The 20,492-nt window shown below is 42.9% G+C and overlaps 1 protein-coding gene across 4 annotated transcripts in view; it reads left to right on the forward strand.

The window, feature by feature from the left end:
* Csas (CMP-sialic acid synthase) overlaps positions 1 to 20,492 on the forward strand; it is a 35,989-nt gene that overhangs the window by 7,487 nt on the left and 8,010 nt on the right. For 2 of the 4 annotated variants that reach the window (XM_068386485.1, XM_068386484.1), the window contains 4 exons: positions 1,363 to 1,486; positions 4,758 to 4,910; positions 5,698 to 5,838; positions 14,134 to 14,272. In XM_068386485.1, coding sequence (XP_068242586.1) covers positions 1,363 to 1,486; positions 4,758 to 4,910; positions 5,698 to 5,838; positions 14,134 to 14,272 — 557 coding nt within the window. The remainder of the gene's footprint in view (positions 1 to 1,362; positions 1,487 to 4,757; positions 4,911 to 5,697; positions 5,839 to 14,133; positions 14,273 to 20,492) is intronic. The other 2 variants (XM_068386483.1, XM_068386486.1) reach the window with 1 other exon arrangement.

Genomic DNA, 20,492 nt, shown 5'->3' on the forward strand with positions numbered 1-20,492 from the left:
TTCCAAAAAAAAAGAAAAAGGAAAATCGAAAATATGTCACACAATTTTCTGATTTTTAAAGAAGTTTTGATGGTATTATTTTCAATACAATTGGTGTCATATTAGTCGAGAAAAATGTACCTAAAATTTTTATAAAAATTGTGATTTTCACTAATAAATCAAAAAGTTTTTGATCAAATGACTTGAAATTTTTATATGATGAAGGTATATAGAAATTGTGTATTTTGAATCATTAAAAAAAAAATGGCGGACATAGCGGACGGTCCCCCTGAGGAAACCCCAGACTTTCTTAGGTCAAGCTCAGTGTCCTCAGCTTGCATGGTCCCCAAGAAAGGGTCTTCAGCCCATGAAGGGAAGCAGCAAACACTAGGGATTCCAGGTGCACCAACAAATCCTGGAAAAACAACCGTTGTCTATCCATAATCTCCTGAACCCTCCAGCATATTCCCCGGGTACCAATTCAGGAGCGGTAGCAGCAGTCACACCCCCTAAGGAAACAACAGTGGAAACAGACTTTGCCAGTGTCTTCATGGGCATTGCCCAGTCTGACTCCTACAAATGCCTTGCTAGCTTCTCTCTCGGAACAGAGGGATGCCCGCACACATACATGCCCCTACATGAAGCACAGAAGTAGCGAGGATCTACAGCCAGGTTTACCGTAAATTGGTTGCAGTATCCACTCTTCCCCAGACAAACACAAAATTCTTGCTTCCATCCCACATCCAACAACGCACACTGCAAAAGAAAGAGAATTAATACTCTTGTCTGAAGTTATTTTGTACATCTGTAATCAGTACCAGCTGAAGCAAAAGTGAATCTTCTCTGACTGGAGAGGGGGCAGTGCTTTTCATGATACACCCTTACCGGTTAGATAAACTGATCATTATCCTACTTTAACAAGTGATTCCAGTTCGTACCAAAGTAATCTCCTCAATTAAAGGACGAGGGTTTGCATGCAATTTAGTAACAAACTAGTATAACCTATAATTGAACTAGCCATAATTCCATGTAGCTTCTATCTTAAAAATACTGTATTTCACACGTGACATTCAGTTCAAGATATATACAGTATCCACAAATCACATCACCTTAAAACTTACATGATAATATAGCTTATAATGAAAGAAATGTCTGATGTTTTATGTCTGAATAACATAGAAGTCTGAGAAATGAAAAAGACTGATATCTGGTAAGTTGGAGGGTTACTGTACATAAATTTCCTAGAAGTTAATAAAATTTCATAATTTCCTATCACACCAGACAGCAATACATTCCCTATAAGCTTATTGTTTGAAGTTAACTAACTTGACCAAATTATTCACACAATATTCAATTTTAATATATATAAAAATATATTTTCAGATGACTACAGTAGGGTTAGTTCTTGCAAGAGGAGGCAGTAAGGGAATTCTTAACAAGAATTTAGTACTTTTAGAAGGCAAACCTTTGCTTCTCTGGACTCTAGAAGTTATGTGCCAAGCTAAGTGTAAGAATCAATTTCTTTACCTGTATTAAGGAATTACTCTTTAGACCCTTCTTTTGAACTTCCTTACCTCAAACAAATTAAATTGTAAATTGTAGTATAGTTGAAAAATGTTTTAAGTAAAAGGCTAAGACAGATGTATCTTTGTAACTTTCTATTTCATGAAATAAGTGTAAATTAGGAGATGACTAATGGAGAAGTATTGATTTAAAAGCTCAAGATAGAAACGACTAGCGAAATCTAACTGAGGGCCTTTGCGTCAATACATATAGGAGGAGATGAGGATGATTTCATGAAATAAAAAAGTTTAAATTTTTGTTATGCAGAATCAACAAATTATTATAAGTTTACTGAGTCCTCTCGACTCTCTTTCATCTTGTGAACTTTCTTCCAGAATTCCTGTTCTCATTTCATCTCATTCTTAATAAGCTTCTGCCCCCTTCTAATGGTTGCAACTCGGCTCATTCTCAAACTCTTGCTACTTTCTTATTCTCATTGCATTTGAATTCAGCTATTTAAGTAAATTGTTCCTAATGCTATTATAGTTATTTTCATTATTGTTATTACTATCCGTTTTATCCTTATAATCTTTAACATTGTTATCATATTGTCATTATTATTATAAGTATCACAAGGCAAGCTTTGAAACCAAGTTGGGAAATCAGAATGCTACAAGCCCAAGGACTCCAATGGGGGAAATCACCACAGTCCCAAAAAGAAATGGAGAAGCATCAAATATAAACTACTAAAAAAGGGGATAACAAAGAATGAAACAAATCAAGATAAATAAGTTAAATAAATAAATAACACAAAAAACTTTGAAAAGTCTTATATTAACTTGAGCAACAAAAAACCAGCACCAAATTTGAATTTTTGAAGTTCCTCTGATTCAATCCTATGATTTGGAAGATCATTCCACAATTTAGTCTTAACTGGAAAAACTTCTAGAATACGGCGTAGTATTTAACTTTCAAAATAGGAGAGACTTAGAGTTAACTGCATACCTGTGCTACTTAGTGAATGATATTGTCTTGAAAGATCTAAATGTGAAGGATGGTTAGAATTACGAAGAATTCAAACATCATGTATAAAGAGCTAATTGAATGATGGTGCTAGAAATTGACATTCACTTAGATGATGGATAAGACACTTAACAGACCTTATGTTTTTGTCCAACAATTTAAAATGAGTTTTGGCCACAATCTTGAATTACGGCAGAATAAAAGAATAAAAAATAACTATTTTTAACTATTTTTAAAAATAATTTGTATTTTTCTGAGCTATACAAGCCTGAGTACTTTAAGAAAGGGAATGTCTTCAGCAAAGCTGGAACAATAATTTGAATTTGTCAACGAGAGTGTTAACAACTTCTAGTGCCTTGTGGAGCCCAGGTAAACATTTGGTGAACTAATAATTCTTGGGGAGTGTGAAGAGCATGCCCAAATTAACTCCATCTACCCCTCATCATGATCTCATCCCCAAATGGCATTCAAGTAATCTCTCTTATAGTTTCATTTCTAATCCTGTCCTGCCATTTACCTCCCAATATCCTTTTGAGGGTTTTGTTCACAAATCTACTAAATCTATTGGAGATTGTTTCATTGTCATCTATGACTCATGTCCATATAATAACACCAATCTCACAAAACCGATAGATAGTCTGATTTCTATATGTAATTTCAGGCAATTTGATTCCCAAATTTTACTTAACCTAGCCATTGTCTAATTTGCTTTTTTCAATCTGTCACTAAATCCTTAAATGATTCTACCTTATTAATCATTTCTCCTTCTAATGATATTTCATCTTCCATTGCATATTCCTTTCTCATCATCTCTATCTTTCTTCTATTTATCTTGAGCCCAACCTCATGTGATATTTCATGCATTCTTGTAAGAAAGCATTACAAATCCTGTGGTAATCTGCTAATAAGGACAGCATCATCAGCATATTCTAGGTCAGCTAATTTCCTATTAACAGTCCCATCCAAACCTTCTCCACCGTCTCCGATTATAATAATAATAATAATAATAATAATAATAATAATAAAAATAATAATAATGATAATAATATCAATAACACAAAATAAAACTTTAATAATTGTTTCTATTATTTTGATACTTATCTCCAAGTCATATTGTTCATACAGGTATCTCAAAAGCTAAATCTTCTGAGATGTAAGCAATGTGACCTAAAGATAAGATTCATGAGAGTAATAATAATGAATATTACAAGCTTTAACTATCCCAACCTACTTTCTGGCCTCGGAATACGATAGCTTGGTAATGTCATCATCTCTGCACATTTAGATACAATCAAAGCAAATGCTGTATGCTCAAGTAATATAAGATAATGCAATACTTCCTGTAGTAACTTATTTTCTAGACTCAATCTTAATATATCGGTGTTAAATTAACAAGTTATAGAAAATACTGGTTCAAGCAATTTGCCTTTCTTTTTTAAACCGTACATACTAAAAAGACCATTTAAAGACAGTAAATCTTTGCCTAGGCTGAAGAATCCAAAGCCCATTCTGAGGAGTCCCTTAGTAAGATTTGAATTTCTTCCCAAATTTAGTCACTTAGTGCTTGTTGCAACACCAAGTTTTGGTTGAATTATCACATGAATAAGATTTTTTTTTTTAAATTAAAAAAAAGGAAGAAACACCAACAACAGAAAAAAACAAAAAATCATCTTCTTGAGGTGTTTAACATTACAAAGGAATCTGCATCACAGATAACTCTGGATGACATTACATGAAAGATACAATGCTGTTCCTTTAAAGTGTAACAGAAAAATGAAAAGCAACATCAGAATTCTAATACACTGTACATATTACTCCATTTCTCGGTACTGCATAGTATTTTGCGTTGGTAATTAAGTATATATATATATATATATATATATATATATATATATATATATATATATATATATATATATATATATATACACACACACAACACACGCACACACACATATATGTATATGTATATATATATATATATATATATATATATATATATATATATATATATATATATATATATATATATATACACACACACACACATATATATATATATATATATATATATATATATATATATATATATATATATATATATATATATATATATATATATATATATATATATATACACACACACACATATATATATATATACAGTATGTATGTATATATATATAGTTTATGTATTATAGGTTTATTTTTATTGTCTGGCTTAAGTAAAATATTTTCATTTTCTCCTACAGGCTTTAACTCTTTATGGGTGAGCACTGATGATGACAATATAGCTGAACATGCAGAAAAGGGACAAGCAAATGTCCACAGAAGAGCATCTTATACTGCAACAGATGAAGCAACCTCATTAACTGCAATACAAGAATTCCTACAATATCATCCAGGTGAAAAAAATCAGAATTTTATAGCCAAGTGCAATACTGTATACCTTTCCAGTGACTTACAATTTTATGAAAGTACTGTATATCAGTCCGTTGGCTTATATTTTGCTGAAAGAACATCACTAGGCAAGTAAGGACTGAAAGTTTCTCAAATTGTTTTGGTACTGTGACTGAAGGACAACCTTAATAAATTTGTGGCAACATAAGCTTTGGCCATCCAATAAGAAGAGTCTAAAATGATTGTGCTAGAGTTTTATATGCACAAACAAGGATTTCCCTGAGCCCTCTTTGGGAGACGCATGGGAGTTCAGACAGAAAGTATACCAGGTTGAGGAGAGAGGAGAGAATACATTTCACATGCAACACCACAAGGGGGGAAAGGTGAAGTAAAATAACTTATGAGAGGTGTTAGAAAAGATTAATGTAGCAGTTGAATGTGTACCATACCTCAATGCTACAAAGACACCCCATTACTCCTGTTACAACTAGTAACTTCTTTGTTTCATGAGCAGAAAATCCATTTGAAAGAGGGTCATTGGAAAGTTAAAATGTCTGTTCCCTACATGAAAACAGAAATCTTAATTGCATAAATTGTAAATTCATTCTACTTCATGTCTAAACTGTGAAACTGGTGTATACATACACCATTAATTACTAAGCTGTTGCAAATAAGAAATATAATTATGAAATAAAAAATATAGCTAGGATGTCTTAAAAAGGGAATAGTTTGCTACTTCTTTAAAATCAAGATAAAGATATTGAAATAACACAACTTCTATTCTCATTGCAGAAGTCAGCATTGTGTGCCTTGTTCAATGTACTTCCCCTTTTGTGAAAGTTAAGTACCTCCGGGAAGGTGTCAAGAAGATTTTAAGTGACTATGATTCAGTCTTCTCTGTTACTCGTCGACATAACTTACGGTGGACCGAAGGTTAGTAAAGTTTCCTCATGACTCCTTATTTTACCTCAGCAAATAGTTACAGTTAAATTATAGTTTTAAAAATTACAGAATGCTCTTGAACTAAGCCATACACCTATTTTTATGTAACTCACAAAAACTGAAATATGACAGATTCGGAGATAATTTTTATTTGTCCCTAACTAATACAAACCTGGAGTTATTTATTTGGATTATCTTTTGGCGGAGATGGAAGGTAGCCATTAGACTTTAATTGCGAGGGGGCAACCCTGCCTAACCACTTGATCGGGTAGGCTAGGGGTGGCTGGGGGGTACCCAGCCACCTCTATATATATAATCTCACAGCAGTGAGAGACATCACTTTTGATTGCAGGCTGAATTTCTGGGCGACAGGTGATGGCGGCCAATTTATATAAATAACTCCAGGTTTGTATTAGAGAATTTGCCATTTGTTCCCATACTAACAAACGGATTTTGAAGCGAAGTGAAAAATCTATTTTTGGGTGAGATGGCCATGTCATCCTGATGGAAGGTTCCTATTGGTAGCTTTCTAAGGGATATTTGGCTACAGTGATATTCCCAGAGAATTGACCTTTAGGTCTCCAGAATTCTAACTCCTGGCGTGAATATCCTTAAATTTTACTTAAGTATATCGCATAATATCAGGGGACGTATATCTTAATACGACACATGGCAATCTTCACCCCAAAATAGCGTTTTCGCTTCGAGGGGGAAAAGTGGCGAAACTGAAGGGGAGCCGTTATCAAGGTTACCCTTCCTCCCATACTATTACATGGCTCCAAGATGGCGCTCATTCCTTGTAGCATTGAGCATGGTACTACAGATATAGTAGTTTTGGGAGGGATCTTGCCTAAGCCTTTTCTTATAGAAAAGGAGGGCGGGTCCATCAGGACGACATGGCTATCTCACCCACAAATGGATTTTTCGCTTCGCTTCAAAATCCGTTTTTTGGGCTCAAGCCATGTCGTCCTGATGGAAGTTTACCACAGAATTACTTGAAAGTTCACTTCAAAATCTATTTTTTGGGCTGAAGCTATGTCGTCTTGATGGAAGTTTACCAGAGAATTACTTGAAAGTACTGTATCTGTGGATTTGTATAGGTGCCTTAACCTTGGGACAATTTTTTCTATGGTCATCCGGACCATTGAGAAATATGACGTTACCGTTATACGTCACTACCACTAATCATGGAACAATGTTAGGGCTTCCTGCCCCTTGCAGGGAAGTGTCATACTGGACAGTAGAAAAGGGTCTCAAGGTTTGCATATATTGTCAGAACAAATATAAGTATCAACTAGATCCATTGTTTGTATTCATACAATAATATGAGGATTACTTGGGTAAATAAGTAAGAGAACTCTGGCTACATTTATTGTGCTATTTGCAGGGAAAATCACCGTGCGAGATCGCTACCAAATACGGAATGAGCGCCATCTTGGAACCATGTAATAGTATGGGAGGAAGGGTAACCTTGATAACGGCTCCCCTTCAGTTTCGCCACTTTCCCCCCTCGAAGCGAAAATGCTATTTGGGGTGAAGATTGCCAAGTGTCGTATCAAGATATACGTCCCCTGATATTATGCGATATCCTTAAGAAAAATTTAAGGATACAGTATTTGCGCCAGGAGTTAGAATTCTGGAGACCTAAAGGTCAATTCTCTGGGAATATCACTGTAGCCAAATATCCCTTAGAAAGCTACTAATAGGAACCTTCCATCAGGACGACATGGCTTGAGCCCAAAAAACCTTCTGTTATTTATTTGAATGACTCACTCTTAGGGGGGGGGATCCTAATTTTGGCATGGACATTGACCCAATTTTACCTAGTACAGTATATGTCTGTGTCTAGGGAAAACTTTGACACCTTGCTAAAATATACAAAGTGAGTATAACAGCAGCCTGTAACAATGCAGTGTAATAGAGTTTGTTGTCTTATATAAACCTTCTGAGTTTATATAGGAAAAACAAGACGTATCCCATTGCTTACCTCGCAGAAAGCAATGGGGATGTGGACAGGATATAAATTTATAACTTATACTAGGCTACACTAGGAAAGCAATAATTACCTGCAGAGGTTGAAGCCAGCTTGCATAGGGACCCATGGTGCTGTACCCCAAGAAAGGAAAGCCAGACATTCTCTGATTCATACCAATCTTAAACCGGGTAACTAATGCCCTCAACCAACTGCTACTTGTCCATCAAGGAGCCTGAGGTATTCGTAAACCACTTGTTGAGCAGCCACCACAGGACCAATAGAGAACGTATCGAGTCTCCTGTGGATCACATCTTTTAGATTATGGGTTGTGGAAGTGGTCTCTCTTTTCCCCACGGCCGCTTGAAATACTTGCAACACGGAGAAGTTACATTTGAATGCCAAGGAAGTGCTGATTCCCCTGACATCATGGGCTCTAGGTTGGCGGGCTAGCGGAGAATCAGGAGCCAAGGCTCTTTCAATTACTTGGCGGATCCAGGAGGATACCATGTTCTTAGTGATCTTCCTCTTTACTCTCCCTGAGCTAAAAAACAGAGGTGTTAGTCGGGGCCATGTTAGTATCTTAAACTCCTCACTGGGCATAGTAACAACTGATCTGGGTCACTGGTTACAGAACGAAGACTCGCAATCTGAAAGGGCCCGAATCTATGGTCCAATACCCCCTGGGATTTTGAGTCTTAGCAATAAACTCAGGGACGAAGTTGAGTGTCACTTCCCCCCATTCCCTTCAATGGGCAATGTCATATGAGAGGCCATGAAGTTCACTGACTCTCTTTGTCAAGGATAAAACGAGCAGGAACGCTGTCTTCAAAGTGAGGTTTCAGTCAGTTGCATGGCGTAATGGTTCGTAAGGTCCTTTTAAAGATCTCAAGACCCGAACCCCATCCCAAAGAGGTGGCCTAATCTCTGACGGAGGGCAAGTAATCTCATAACTCTGTATGAATAAAGAAAGCTCTGACGAAGAGGAAATGTCAACTCCTTTCAGCTTAAAGGCGAGGCTTAAGGCTAAGTGATAGCCTTTCACTGCCGAGACCAAAAGGAGCTTTTCCTCCCGAAGGTATACAAGGAACTCCGCTATTACTGGAATAGTGGCATCGAGTTGAGAGACAATCCTTCCAGGACACCAACCACAGAAGACTCTCCATTTTGCCTGGTTGACTGAGGCTGAGGACTTACGCAAGTAGCCGGACATTCCCTCCCTAATTTGTTGTGAAAAGCCCTTCTGAAAGAGGAGATGCTGGATAGTCTCCACGCGTGAAGTCAAAGCAACTGCACTGTTCTGTGGAAGATGTTCGCATGTGATTGTTTGAGTAGATCTGGTCTTGGAGGAAGCTTTCGTGGTAGATCTACTAGAAGTTGCAGAAGGTCTGGAAACCAGTCAGCATGATGCCATAGCGGAGCTACAAGGGTCATCATTAAATCTTTGGATGCTGTGATCTTACTGAGCAGTCTTCTCATCAGACAAAACGTGGGAAAGGCGTATACGTCGATGTTGTCCTACCATTGTTGAAATACATCTTGCCATAGAGCCTGAGGGTCCAGGACTGGAGAACAGTACAACGGAAGCTTGCTGTTCAGAGATGTTGCAAACAGGTCTACAGTTGAGGAACCCCACAAAGTCAGGATTTTGTTAACTATCTGACGATTCCAAGACCATTCAGAGCCTACTAACTGAGTCGCTCTGCTCAGATTGTCCGCAAGCACATTCCTCTTGCTGGAAATAAAGCGAGCTGATAGGAACACCAAATGATCTTCTGACCATCTGAGGATCTTTACTGTAAGATGGCATAGAGGCTACGAAAAGGTACCACCCTGTTTGTTTATGTAAGCCTCTACTGTGGTGGTGTTGCTAATCAACACCACAGATTGACCAGCCAGTAACTGTTGGAACTGATGAAGAGCTAGGAAAGCTGCACTCATCTATAGAAGATTTATGTTTCAGTACCTTTCTGAACCTGACCAAAGGCTGGAGATCATATGGTGCAGCAGGTGAGGCCCCCACCATTCTTTTGATGCATCTGTGAAGAGCATCAAATCTGGAGGGAGAACGAGAAGACTCTGGCCTCATCAAAGATTCTCGTTTGCTATCAACCAATGCAAATCCGTCACCTGATCCTGAGTTATGGGAACTCGGGTGTCCGGTGTGTCGGAGTGTTGATTCCACACCACACGGACTTCAGCTGCCATTGCAGGGATCTTATCCTGAGGCAGCCATTTGCAATAAGACGGATGAGAGAGGTCAGATAGCCTAACAGACTCAACCAACAAGAGGCCGGAAGAACTTCTATTCTGAGGAAGGGCGCGTCCACTTTCTTCAGCCTGTGTACTCTTTCGTCCGATGGGAAGACTTTCTCTTCGATGGTGTCTATAATCATACTGAGGTATACCAACCTTTGAGAAGGTTGCAGTAATGACTTCTCGTGATTTATCAGGACCCCCAGATCCTGACAGAACTCGAGAAGCATATCTCGGTGACGAAAAAGGGTCGTCTCTGAGTCTGCTAGGATCAGCCAATCGTCCAGATACCTGATTAGACGGATGCCGTTCCTGTGAGCTCAAGATGACACTAGGGCGAACACTGGTGGATACCTGAGGAGCTGTCACGAGACCGAAGCAGAGAACCTTGAACTGGTATGTCTTTTTCTCACGTATGAATCCTAGATACTTCCTTGAAGACGGATGGATTGGAATCTGGAAGTATGCATCCTTCAGATCTAGCGTGCACATTTAGTCCCTTGGACGAACCGCTCGGATGACCGTGTCTGCCGCCTTCTGTTTTGTGCCTCAGCCATACGAGCTTTCTTTGGGTTTCGTCTTGGAGTCCTTTGACTCCCTACGCACAGGATGTTCCTCCACGGTTTTAGGAAGGGGAACTTCGAGGTTTTTGAGGCCCCCAACGAAGCTTTGGCAATAGGAGCTGAAGACTCCTCCTCTGGAGGAGGTAAGGAAACCGGACGTTGGTCCGGAGGTACTACCTCAATCTCTTGAGGTTTGAAGGGATGGATGGTTATTTCCCTGGGTGAGCCCAAGTCCCTACTTGTCCTAGGGTGGATGATATCGGCGTGAGGTGGAGTTACGCCTCTCATCCTCCTTTTCTGTCTCTGTTATGAACTCCCTTGCCATCACCAGAGTAAAGGGTAAGTTGGCCATATAAGAGTCAGCTTGAGGACCTTCAGCACGCGATTGGGGTGGAAGTGATCTGCGAGCTTTGTCTGCTGTTGCCCTCCTTCTACGACCTTGACTCCCAACGGACGAACTCGACGAAGGTTCCAAGGGAATCCTAAGGGATGTCTGGACTGAGACAGTTGGAGGTTGTGGTGGTAAAGGAGCCACATTCCGAGACTTCAGCAGGGTGGCGATAAACGTGTTCACCCATGCAGGAAGTTCTGTTCCTCTAGGTAAGCCACAGACTTCCCTAGGTATAGGAGGAGAGTGTCCCTTGGGGAACTGTAGAAGGAGCTTCAGTTGACGGAGGTGGTAACCTCTGAGTCAGGGGAATCCGTTCCTTCTGACGAGAAGGAAGGTCCGGACTAATAGGAACATTGGTGAACCTATTAGGTGGCTCCTGGAAACCCTCCGGAAAGGGTGTTGGTCTTCCCCTGGAGGTGGGAGAAGCAGAAGATCGAGGCAAAGGTGTTGGTACCGCACTTGCTCGCTTTTCCGACACATCTGCTCGTGAGTTGCTTGTGGAAATCGTCAATTTGCTCGTGAAATCACGAGATTCGCACGCACAATTGCGAGTTTCACAAGTCAATGGACGCAATTCACGAGCAAAGGTGCTCGCAACAGGAGCACTAGGAGCCATACGAGAGGAGGTAGGTCTAACCCCTTCATGCTGCCTCAGAGAAGCATCTACGTCCGACAAAGTCGCCAGAGAAGGCCTCTGAGTAGTGACTACTCTTACTGTTGGACATGTCGCAGCGCAGTGTTTCGAAGCGTCACATAGGCGAGCGCTTTGCTAATACTCCCCTGGTAGTGAAAGGCACTGGAGGTTTAGGTGGATGCTTTTCCGAGGAGTGGTCATTCTCATTATCAGGATCGGTACGAGGTCGTTTGGAAGAAGGTCCGGTTGAGGGGCTACTTGCTGATGGACTGCGTAAGCGCCTACCTCTCCTTCTAGACGAGGATCGTCTAGACCTTGATCGCGAATGCACGGTACATGATCTTGAACGGGAAGCTTCTAGTTCTCGTTCGAGAAGGGCGAGAATGTCGTGAATGCATCTCTCGCTCATGTAAGCGTCGGCCTCGCGAACGAGAACATCGTTCTCGTGAATAGTACCCTCGCGAGCGTGAGTGCCGCCATCATGAATGGGAGCACCGTCTTCGCGAGTACTGTTCTCATTGTCTGGATCGTAAAGATCTAGAACGCGAGCGTCTGGACCTAGGTCTAGACTGTGTTAGTGATCATGCAGAGCGCGATCGCGAGACTTCTCCTCGTGAAAGGGAACGCCTCCAAGGAGACGCGAGCGCGAAGCTCTAAAGTGTAAATGCCTTCCAGAGGAAGAGCGTTTGGATCAGGATGACCTAACATCCATCAGATCTTCCGATCGTTGCGAACGGCAATCAGGGGAAGAGTGTCCAGAAGGGCGAGGTGATAACATTGCTCATCCTTTAGCTGCAGGTGGTAGGAGCGCTGGTTCCCGGAAGATCTACACCTGCTACCTGCGGGTTCCTGTGGGGAAAAACAGAGGGTTGAGGGTTACAGGCCGATGAGGTCCCAGGATGGAGAGGGGGTTCGTTGTCAGCAGGAGGCCGTTGGAGAGGCGAACGCGAGCGATCACCTCGTCCGCGCATGGAAGGGCCAGGAAAGGACGAAAAATGGACCTCGCACGGTTCCACAGCGTGAGATGTCAACGGATTAGGTGAAGGGTTCTTCTTAGCACCACGCTGAAGACACAACAGCTCCTCATTTGAAGGGGGTTCCGAAATCCCTAATGTCGGCAACACCTGCAAAAGATCTGAAAGGGAGAATGGCTCCCAAGTGACTGGAGGTGAAGTTAATCCTCTAGAGGGAGCAACCCACCCCAGTACCCCGGGGTTGCCAAGGAGTTAGTCGGTCTGTGCTCCTGCTTGATCGTCACCCGGAAGAGTGCGAGCGAAAAGGAGCTTTTGAAAGAGATTTGGGAGTGCAGGGCGAAGAAGACCGCACTTTCCTTGCCCCTGAGGGAGAAGATTGCGCTTGGCCGCCTTCTACCTACACCATCCAAATTTCTCCCATTGGGAGGCATGCCGCTCCCTACACTCTGCTTAGGGCGAACACTGCTCACAGCGATGCCCTCTGCACGAAGGACACAGAGAGTGTGGGCCGGTCTCCAACGAAAACATGAAAGAACCGCACGCGGCACCCTTGCGCCCTGGACAGGTTTGCATGAACACGATCACAGAGAGAACATGCACACCTGAAAAAGAGAAAGCAAATAAAAAAGTCCAGTGACAGTGGGGGAGAGAGGGACACGTCTGATGTCTACCAAGCCAAAAGAAAAATAGGCTTCTCTCACTGCTGTGAGAGTATATATAGAGGCGACTGGGTAACCCCCAGCCTACTCACTCAAGCAGTTAGGCAGGGTTGCCACCTCGCAATTAAAGTCTAATGGCTACTTTCCAACTCCGCCGAAAGATAATCCAAATAAATAACGGAATGTTTGTTAGTATGGGAACAAACAACTTGCTCTTTATCTAAAATTAAACAATACTGTTAAGAATTGCATATAGAACAGTGCAATGAGTCATCTATCTCACTGCTGTGAGAGTATATATAGAGGCAACTGGGTAACCCCCAGCCACCCCTAGCCTACTCACTCAAGCAGTTAGGCAGGGTTGCCACCTCGCAATTATAGTCTAATGGCTACTTTCCAGATCCGTCGAAAGATAATCCAAATAAATAACGGAAGGTTTGTTAGTATGGGAACAAACAACTTGCTATTTATCTAAAATTAACAATACTGTTAAGAATTGCATATAGAACAGTGCAATGAGTCATCTATTACAAGTGTTTGTAAAAAAGAAAATAACATTATGAAACAGTCTCTTTCTTGGAATATATCACTTAAAGTTCCTTGCACTATTTCTAACGCCTCTCAGCTGCACTTCTTTCTGCATTTTACTTTTCATTTGGAGTATTCCCTTTTGTCTCATCCTAGCTAACTGTTCTACTTCTTGGCACTGAAAAAATGTGACTTATCAGTCTCAGTAAATTATTTCTATAATCATAACAATAACAATGACAATGTGAAGCATTCTATGGTTATTTCTCCATAAAACTAACATAATTACAAAACACACTCAACTTACAGGAAATGATACCAAACCACAAAACTTTGATCCCAGCAACCGTCCACGAAGACAGGACTGGGGTGGTGACCTTTGTGAAAATGGCATGTTTTACTTCACTAGAGTCAGCCTTATTCACCAGGGTTTGCTGCAAGGAGGAAGGTAAGCATCTTCTTTAACTTAGAATGGTCAACATAAAAAATCTAAACATAATCCATACACAACAAGCCGGAATCAAGACAGGAGTACAGTAATCAAGTTTAAATTTCAATTGATTATCTTCATTGTAACAATTCTGACATTATATCAGATGTATTGATACAAAAACTGCACAATTGGATTTTCCAACAAGCAATGAAATATTAAAAATGAAAAAAATTCAATGACAAAAACATTTTGTAATGAAGCATTAAATATTCATTGCTAATAGCTGAAAGCTAACTGAGAATTGAAAGTTGCTTAGTGTTCTGATACTTATGTACAAGAGGAATGGAAAAAGAAGTCAAATGATGTACTATACATAATTTTTCATTTCTTCTAAATGCAGTTAACAAAGATGATATTTTAATTATAAAATAAATTTTTGAATATACTTACCCGGTGAATATATATAGCTGCAACTCTGTTGCTCGACAGACAAAAAACGGTAAAAACTCGCCAGCGATCGCTATACAGGTTGCGGGTGTGCCCACCAGCGCCAACTGTCGGCCAGATACCATACTCTATGTAAACAAAGACTCAATTTCTTCTCATTCCACTGCGTCTCTATTGGGGAGGAAGGGAGGGTCGTTCAATTTATATATTCACCGGGTAAGTATATTCAAAAATTTATTTTATAATTAAAATATCATTTTTAAATATTTAACTTAGCCGGTGAATATATATAGCTGATTCACACCCAGGGTGGTGGGTAGAGACCAGTTAAAAATGTTTACATCATATAAGCTAAGAGTTTTTATTTCATTTTAGAAGTTATCAATATAACAAAAACAAAATAAATAGGTACCTGGTAAGGAAGTCGACTTAGACGATTACTCTGCCTTGTAAGTACGTCTTCCTTACGGAGCCTCGCGATCCTCTTAGGATGCTAACAGACCCCTAGGAGCTGAAGTATCAAGGGCTGCAACCCATACAACAGGACCTCATCAAACCCCTAATCTGGGCGCTCTTAAGAAATGACTTTGACCACCCGCCAAATCAACCAGGATGCGAAAGGCTTCTTAGCCTTCCGGACAACCCATAAAAAACAACATTAAAAACATTTCAAGAGACAGATTAAAAGGATATGGAATTAGGGAATTGTAGTGGTTGAGCCCTCACCCACTACTGCACTCGCTGCTACGAATGGTCCCAGTGTGTAGCAGTTCTCGTAAAGAGACTGGACATCTTTCAAGTAAAATGACGCGAACACTGACTTGCTTCTCCAATAGGTTGCGTCCATTATACTTTGCAGAGATCTATTTTGCTTAAAGGCCACGGAAGTTGCTACAGCTTTAACTTCGTGCGTCTTCACCTTAAGCAATGCTCGGTCTTCCTCACTGAGATGTGAATGAGCTTCTCGTATCAACAATCTGATAAAGTATGACAAAGCATTCTTTGACATAGGCAAGGATGGTTTTTTAACTGAACACCATAAAGCTTCAGATTGGCCTCGTAAAGTTTTAGTACGATCTAAATAGAACTTAAGAGCTCTAACAGGGCATAAGACTCTTTCTAGTTCATTGCCTACGATCTTCGATAAGCTGGGAATATCGAAAGATTTAGGCCAAGGCCGAGAAGGTAGCTCATTTTTGGCTAGAAAACCAAGTTGCAGCGAACAAGTAGCTTTTTCCGACGAAAATCCGATGTTCTTGCTGAAGGCATGAATCTCACTGACTCTTTTAGCCGAGGCTAAGCATACCAGGAAAAGAGTCTTAAGAGTGAGATCTTTCAGGGAGGCTGATTGTAAAGGCTCAAACCTGTCTGACATGAGGAATCTTAGTACCACGTCTAAATTCCACCCAGGAGTAGCCAAACGATGCTCCTTAGTGGTCTCAAAAGACTTAAGGAGGTCTTGCAGATCTTTATTGTTGGAAAGATCTAAGCCTCTATGCCGGAAGACCGATGCCAACATGCTTCTGTAGCCCTTGATAGTGGGAGCTGAAAGGGATCGTCCTTTTCTCAGGTATAAGAGAAAATCAGCTATTTGGGCTACAGAGGTACTGGTCGAGGATACAGAAACTGACTTGCACCAGTCTCGGAAAACTTCCCACTTCGATTGGTAGAATCTAATGGTAGACGCTCTCCTTGCTCTAGCAATCGCACTGGCTGCCTCCTTCGAAAAGCCTCTAGCTCTCGAGAGTCTTTCGATAGTCTGAAGGCAGTCAGACGAAGAGCGTGGAGGCTTTGGTGTACCTTCTTTACGTGTGGCTGACGTAGAAGGTCTACTCTTAGAGGAAGACTTCTGGTGAACCATTCTCTCGCGGGCCAGAGGTGAGCAACTAACGTCAACCTTGTCCCTTCGTGAGAGGCGAACTTCTGCAGTACCTTGTTGACAATCTTGAACGGTGGGAATGCGTAGAGATCCAGATGTGACCAATCTAGGAGGAAGGCATCTATATGTATTGCTGCTGGGTCCGGGACTGGGGAGCAATATATTGGAAGCCTCTTGGTCAGCGAGGTTGCAAAGAGATTTATGGTTGGTTGACCCCAAGTGGCCCAAAGTCTCTTGCATACATCCTTGTGGAGGGTCCATTCGGTTGGAATTACTTGCCCTTTCCGACTGAGACAATCTGCTATGACGTTCAAGTCGCCCTGGATGAACCTCGTTACTAGGGAGATGTCTCGACCTTTTGACCAGATGAGCAGGTCCCTTGCGATCTCGTACAACGTCAGTGAGTGGGTACCTCCTTGTTTGGAGATGTACGCCAAGGCCGTGGTGTTGTCCGAGTTTACTTCCACCACTTTGCCTCGAAGGAGATACTCGAAGCTTTTCAAGGCCAGATGAACTGCCAACAGCTCCTTGCAGTTGATATGCATGCTCCTCTGACTCGAGTTCCACAGACCTGAGCATTCCCGACCGTCCAGCGTCGCGCCCCAGCCCAAGTCCGATGCGTCCGAGAAGAGAACGTGGTTGGGTATCTGAACAGCCAGGGGAAGACCCTCTCTTAGGTTGATATTGTCCTTCCACCAAGTCAGACAAGACTTTATCTTTCCGGAAATCGGGATCGAGACCGCCTCTAGCGTCTTGTCCTTTTTCCAGTGAAAAGCCAGATGGAATTGAAGAGGACGGAGGTGTAGTCTTCCTAGTGATACAAATTGCTCCAGGGATGACAGCGTCCCTACCAGACTCATCCACAGCCTGACTGAGCAGCGTTCTTTCTTCAGCATCTTCTGGATGGATAGCAGGGCTTGATCTATTCTGGGGGCCGACGGAAAAGCCCGAAAAGCTAGACTGTGAATCTCCATCCCTAAATACAGAATAGTTTGGGATGGGACCAGCTGCGACTTTTCCAAATTGACTAGGAGTCCCAATTCCTTGGTCAGATCTAGAGTCCACTTGAGATCCTTCAGACAGCGATGACTGGAAGAGGCTCTGAGAAGCCAGTCGTCCAAATAAAGGGAGGCTCGGATGTCCGATAAGTGGAGGAATTTGGCCACATTCCTCATCAGCCTCGTAAATACGAGAGGAGCTGTGCTTAGGCCAAAGCACAGGGCCCGAAACTGGTAAACCACATCTTCGAAGACGAATCTCAGAAAAGGTTGGGAGTCTGAGTGAATGGGGATGTGGAAGTAGGCGTCCCTTAGGTCTAGCGAGACCATCCAGTCTTCCTTTCTGACCGCTGCTAAGACTGACTTTGTGGTCTCCATGGAGAACTTCGTCTTTGTGACAAAGACATTCAGAGCACTGACGTCTAGCACCGGTCTCCAACCTCCTGTCTTCTTTGATACTAGGAAGAGACGGTTGTAAAATCCCGGTGATCGAAGGTCCGAGACTTTGACCACCGCTCCCTTCTCTAGCAAAAGAGACACTTCCAGTTTCAGGGCTTGTCTCTTTTCTTCCTCTCTGTACCTGGGAGAGAGATCGATGGGGGACGTCGCTAGAGGGGGTTTGCGTACAAAAGGGATTTTGTACCCCTCTCTGAGTAACTTCACAGATTGTTGATCTGCGCCTCTCTTCTCCCAGGCTTGCCAGAAGTTCTTGAGTCTGGCTCCTACTGCTGTCTGAAGTTGCGGGCAGTCAGACTCTGCCCTTGGAGGACTTGGATCCTTTCCTCTTCCCTCGCTTCCCTTCGGCACGAGCACCTCCTCTGCTGGAGGCTCTGCCACGAAAGGGCGGAATAAAGCGAGACGCTGGAGTGTCTATCCTCGGTCTAGCAGACAATGTAGGCAAAGGGGGAGCTTTGCGAGCCGAGGACGCAACTAGATCGTGGGTGTCCTTCTGAACTAAAGATAAGGTAATTTCCTTTACCAAGACTTCAGGAAACAGGCACTTGGAAAGGGGAGCAAAGAGTAGCTCCGATCTTTGGCAAGGCGTCACTCCAGCAGACAGGAAAGAACAGAGAGACTCTCGCTTCTTCAGGACTCCGGACGTGAATGAGGCGGCTAGCTCGTTGGACCCATCCCGGACGGCCTTGTCCATGCAGGACATAATGAGCAAGGAAACATCCTTATCTGCAGAAGAGATTTTCCTGCTCAGGGCTCCTAAGCACCAGTCTAGGAAGTTAAAGACTTCGAAAGCCCTAAATATCCCTTTAAGAAGGTGGTCCAGGTCCGATGGTGACCAACAAAACTTCGAGCGTCTCATGGCAAGGCGGCGGGGAGAGTCTACAAGACTTGAGAAGTCGCCCTGGGCAGAGGCAGGAACTCCCAAGCCGAGAACTTCTCCCGTGGCATACCAGACGCTCGATCTAGACGAGAGTTTAGATGGGGGAAAGGCAAATGCTGTCTTCCCTAAACTCTTCTTAGACTCTAACCAGTCTCCCAACAGCCGCAAAGCTCTCTTGGATGAGCGAGAGAAAACGAGTTTAGTAAAGGCAGGTGCGGTAGCAGGCACGCCTAATACAAACTCTGACGGCGGCGAACGAGGAGCCACAGAAACAAAGTGGTCCGGGAACAACTCCTTAAATACAGCCATGACTTTTCTAAAGTCCAAAGATGGTTGAGTTGCCTTAGGCTCGTCAAGTTCTGAAGGTTAATCGTCTTGTGGTTCAGCAACATCCTCATCTGATAGCTCCTCATCCGAAAACTGATGAGGAAACGGCAACGGAGTGGGCAACGTTTGGCTCGCTGAGTCCGGTCGCACTGGTGCATGCGTGACGGAGCCGGACGCAGCGTCATGGAACTGGTGCACAGTCTGTGAACTGTCAACAACCATGGGTGCGCGAGGACGCACAGCGTCCACCCGAGACTGCTTGGACCGTCTGGGTTCTGCAGTCAACACCATACCGGGTTGCGGAGGTTGACGCACCGCGTCAAAACAAGTCACCTCTGATGGTTGCTGAACGTCCTGAACGTCAACAACCACCTCCGTGCGTCGCCTAACGTCAACGTGCGGCTGGCAACCCACACTGGGTCGCATCGGTGGAGGTACCACCCCAACTGGTAGACGCGAGAAAGAAACTTCAGCGTCAACAGGACGCACAACAGACCGCTTGGATGGTTGTTGGCCAGAAGGTTCAGCAGCAACCTTCTCCGCATTAAAGTCCTCCATCAAGGACGCAAGCTTGGACTGCATATCCTGCAGCAACATCCATTTAGGGTCTACGGCAGCAGGTGCGGCAACAGACGGGGTGAGCGACTGAGGCGGTACCGCTTTGCCTCTCTTAGGCGGCGAGCAGTCATCAGATGACTGCAACGAGTCCGAACTGACCCAGTGGCTACAACCGGGACGTTGGACTTGTCCTGAAGGGACCGACTTACGCTTCAAAGGTCGTGAGACCTTAGTCCAAGGTTTCTTACGAGAAACACCCTCGGACAACGAGGTAAAAACGGGCTCTCTCGTCTTACGTAGGTAGGGGCGATCTTGGGGAGATACGCCTGATACCATGGAGGGAACGTCTGTTCGCTGATCAAGGCCTCTCGAACCCATGCGTCGTACGACATTGCTTCTCCCCTGGGCTTGGGAGCTTGCAAGAGGTCCCGGACTAGGAGGACGACAGGCACGAACAGACGAACCCTCAAGCGCAACACTGTTCACAACACTTTGAGAAACACTCGGCACTTTATCACTTCCCGCGGCACTTTGGCACTTTAGTTCCTTAACATCCGCCATGAGTTGATTGCGGTCACTTGCAAGGGACTCAACTCTCTCCCCCAAGGCATGGATAGCACGCATCATGTCAGCCATCGATGGTTCCTGAGTGCTAGGAGGGGGGTTAGGAACAACCACTACAGGGGAAGG

Source organism: Palaemon carinicauda, chromosome 14 (assembly GCF_036898095.1).
Source record: "Palaemon carinicauda isolate YSFRI2023 chromosome 14, ASM3689809v2, whole genome shotgun sequence".
Lineage (NCBI taxonomy): Eukaryota > Metazoa > Arthropoda > Malacostraca > Decapoda > Palaemonidae > Palaemon > Palaemon carinicauda.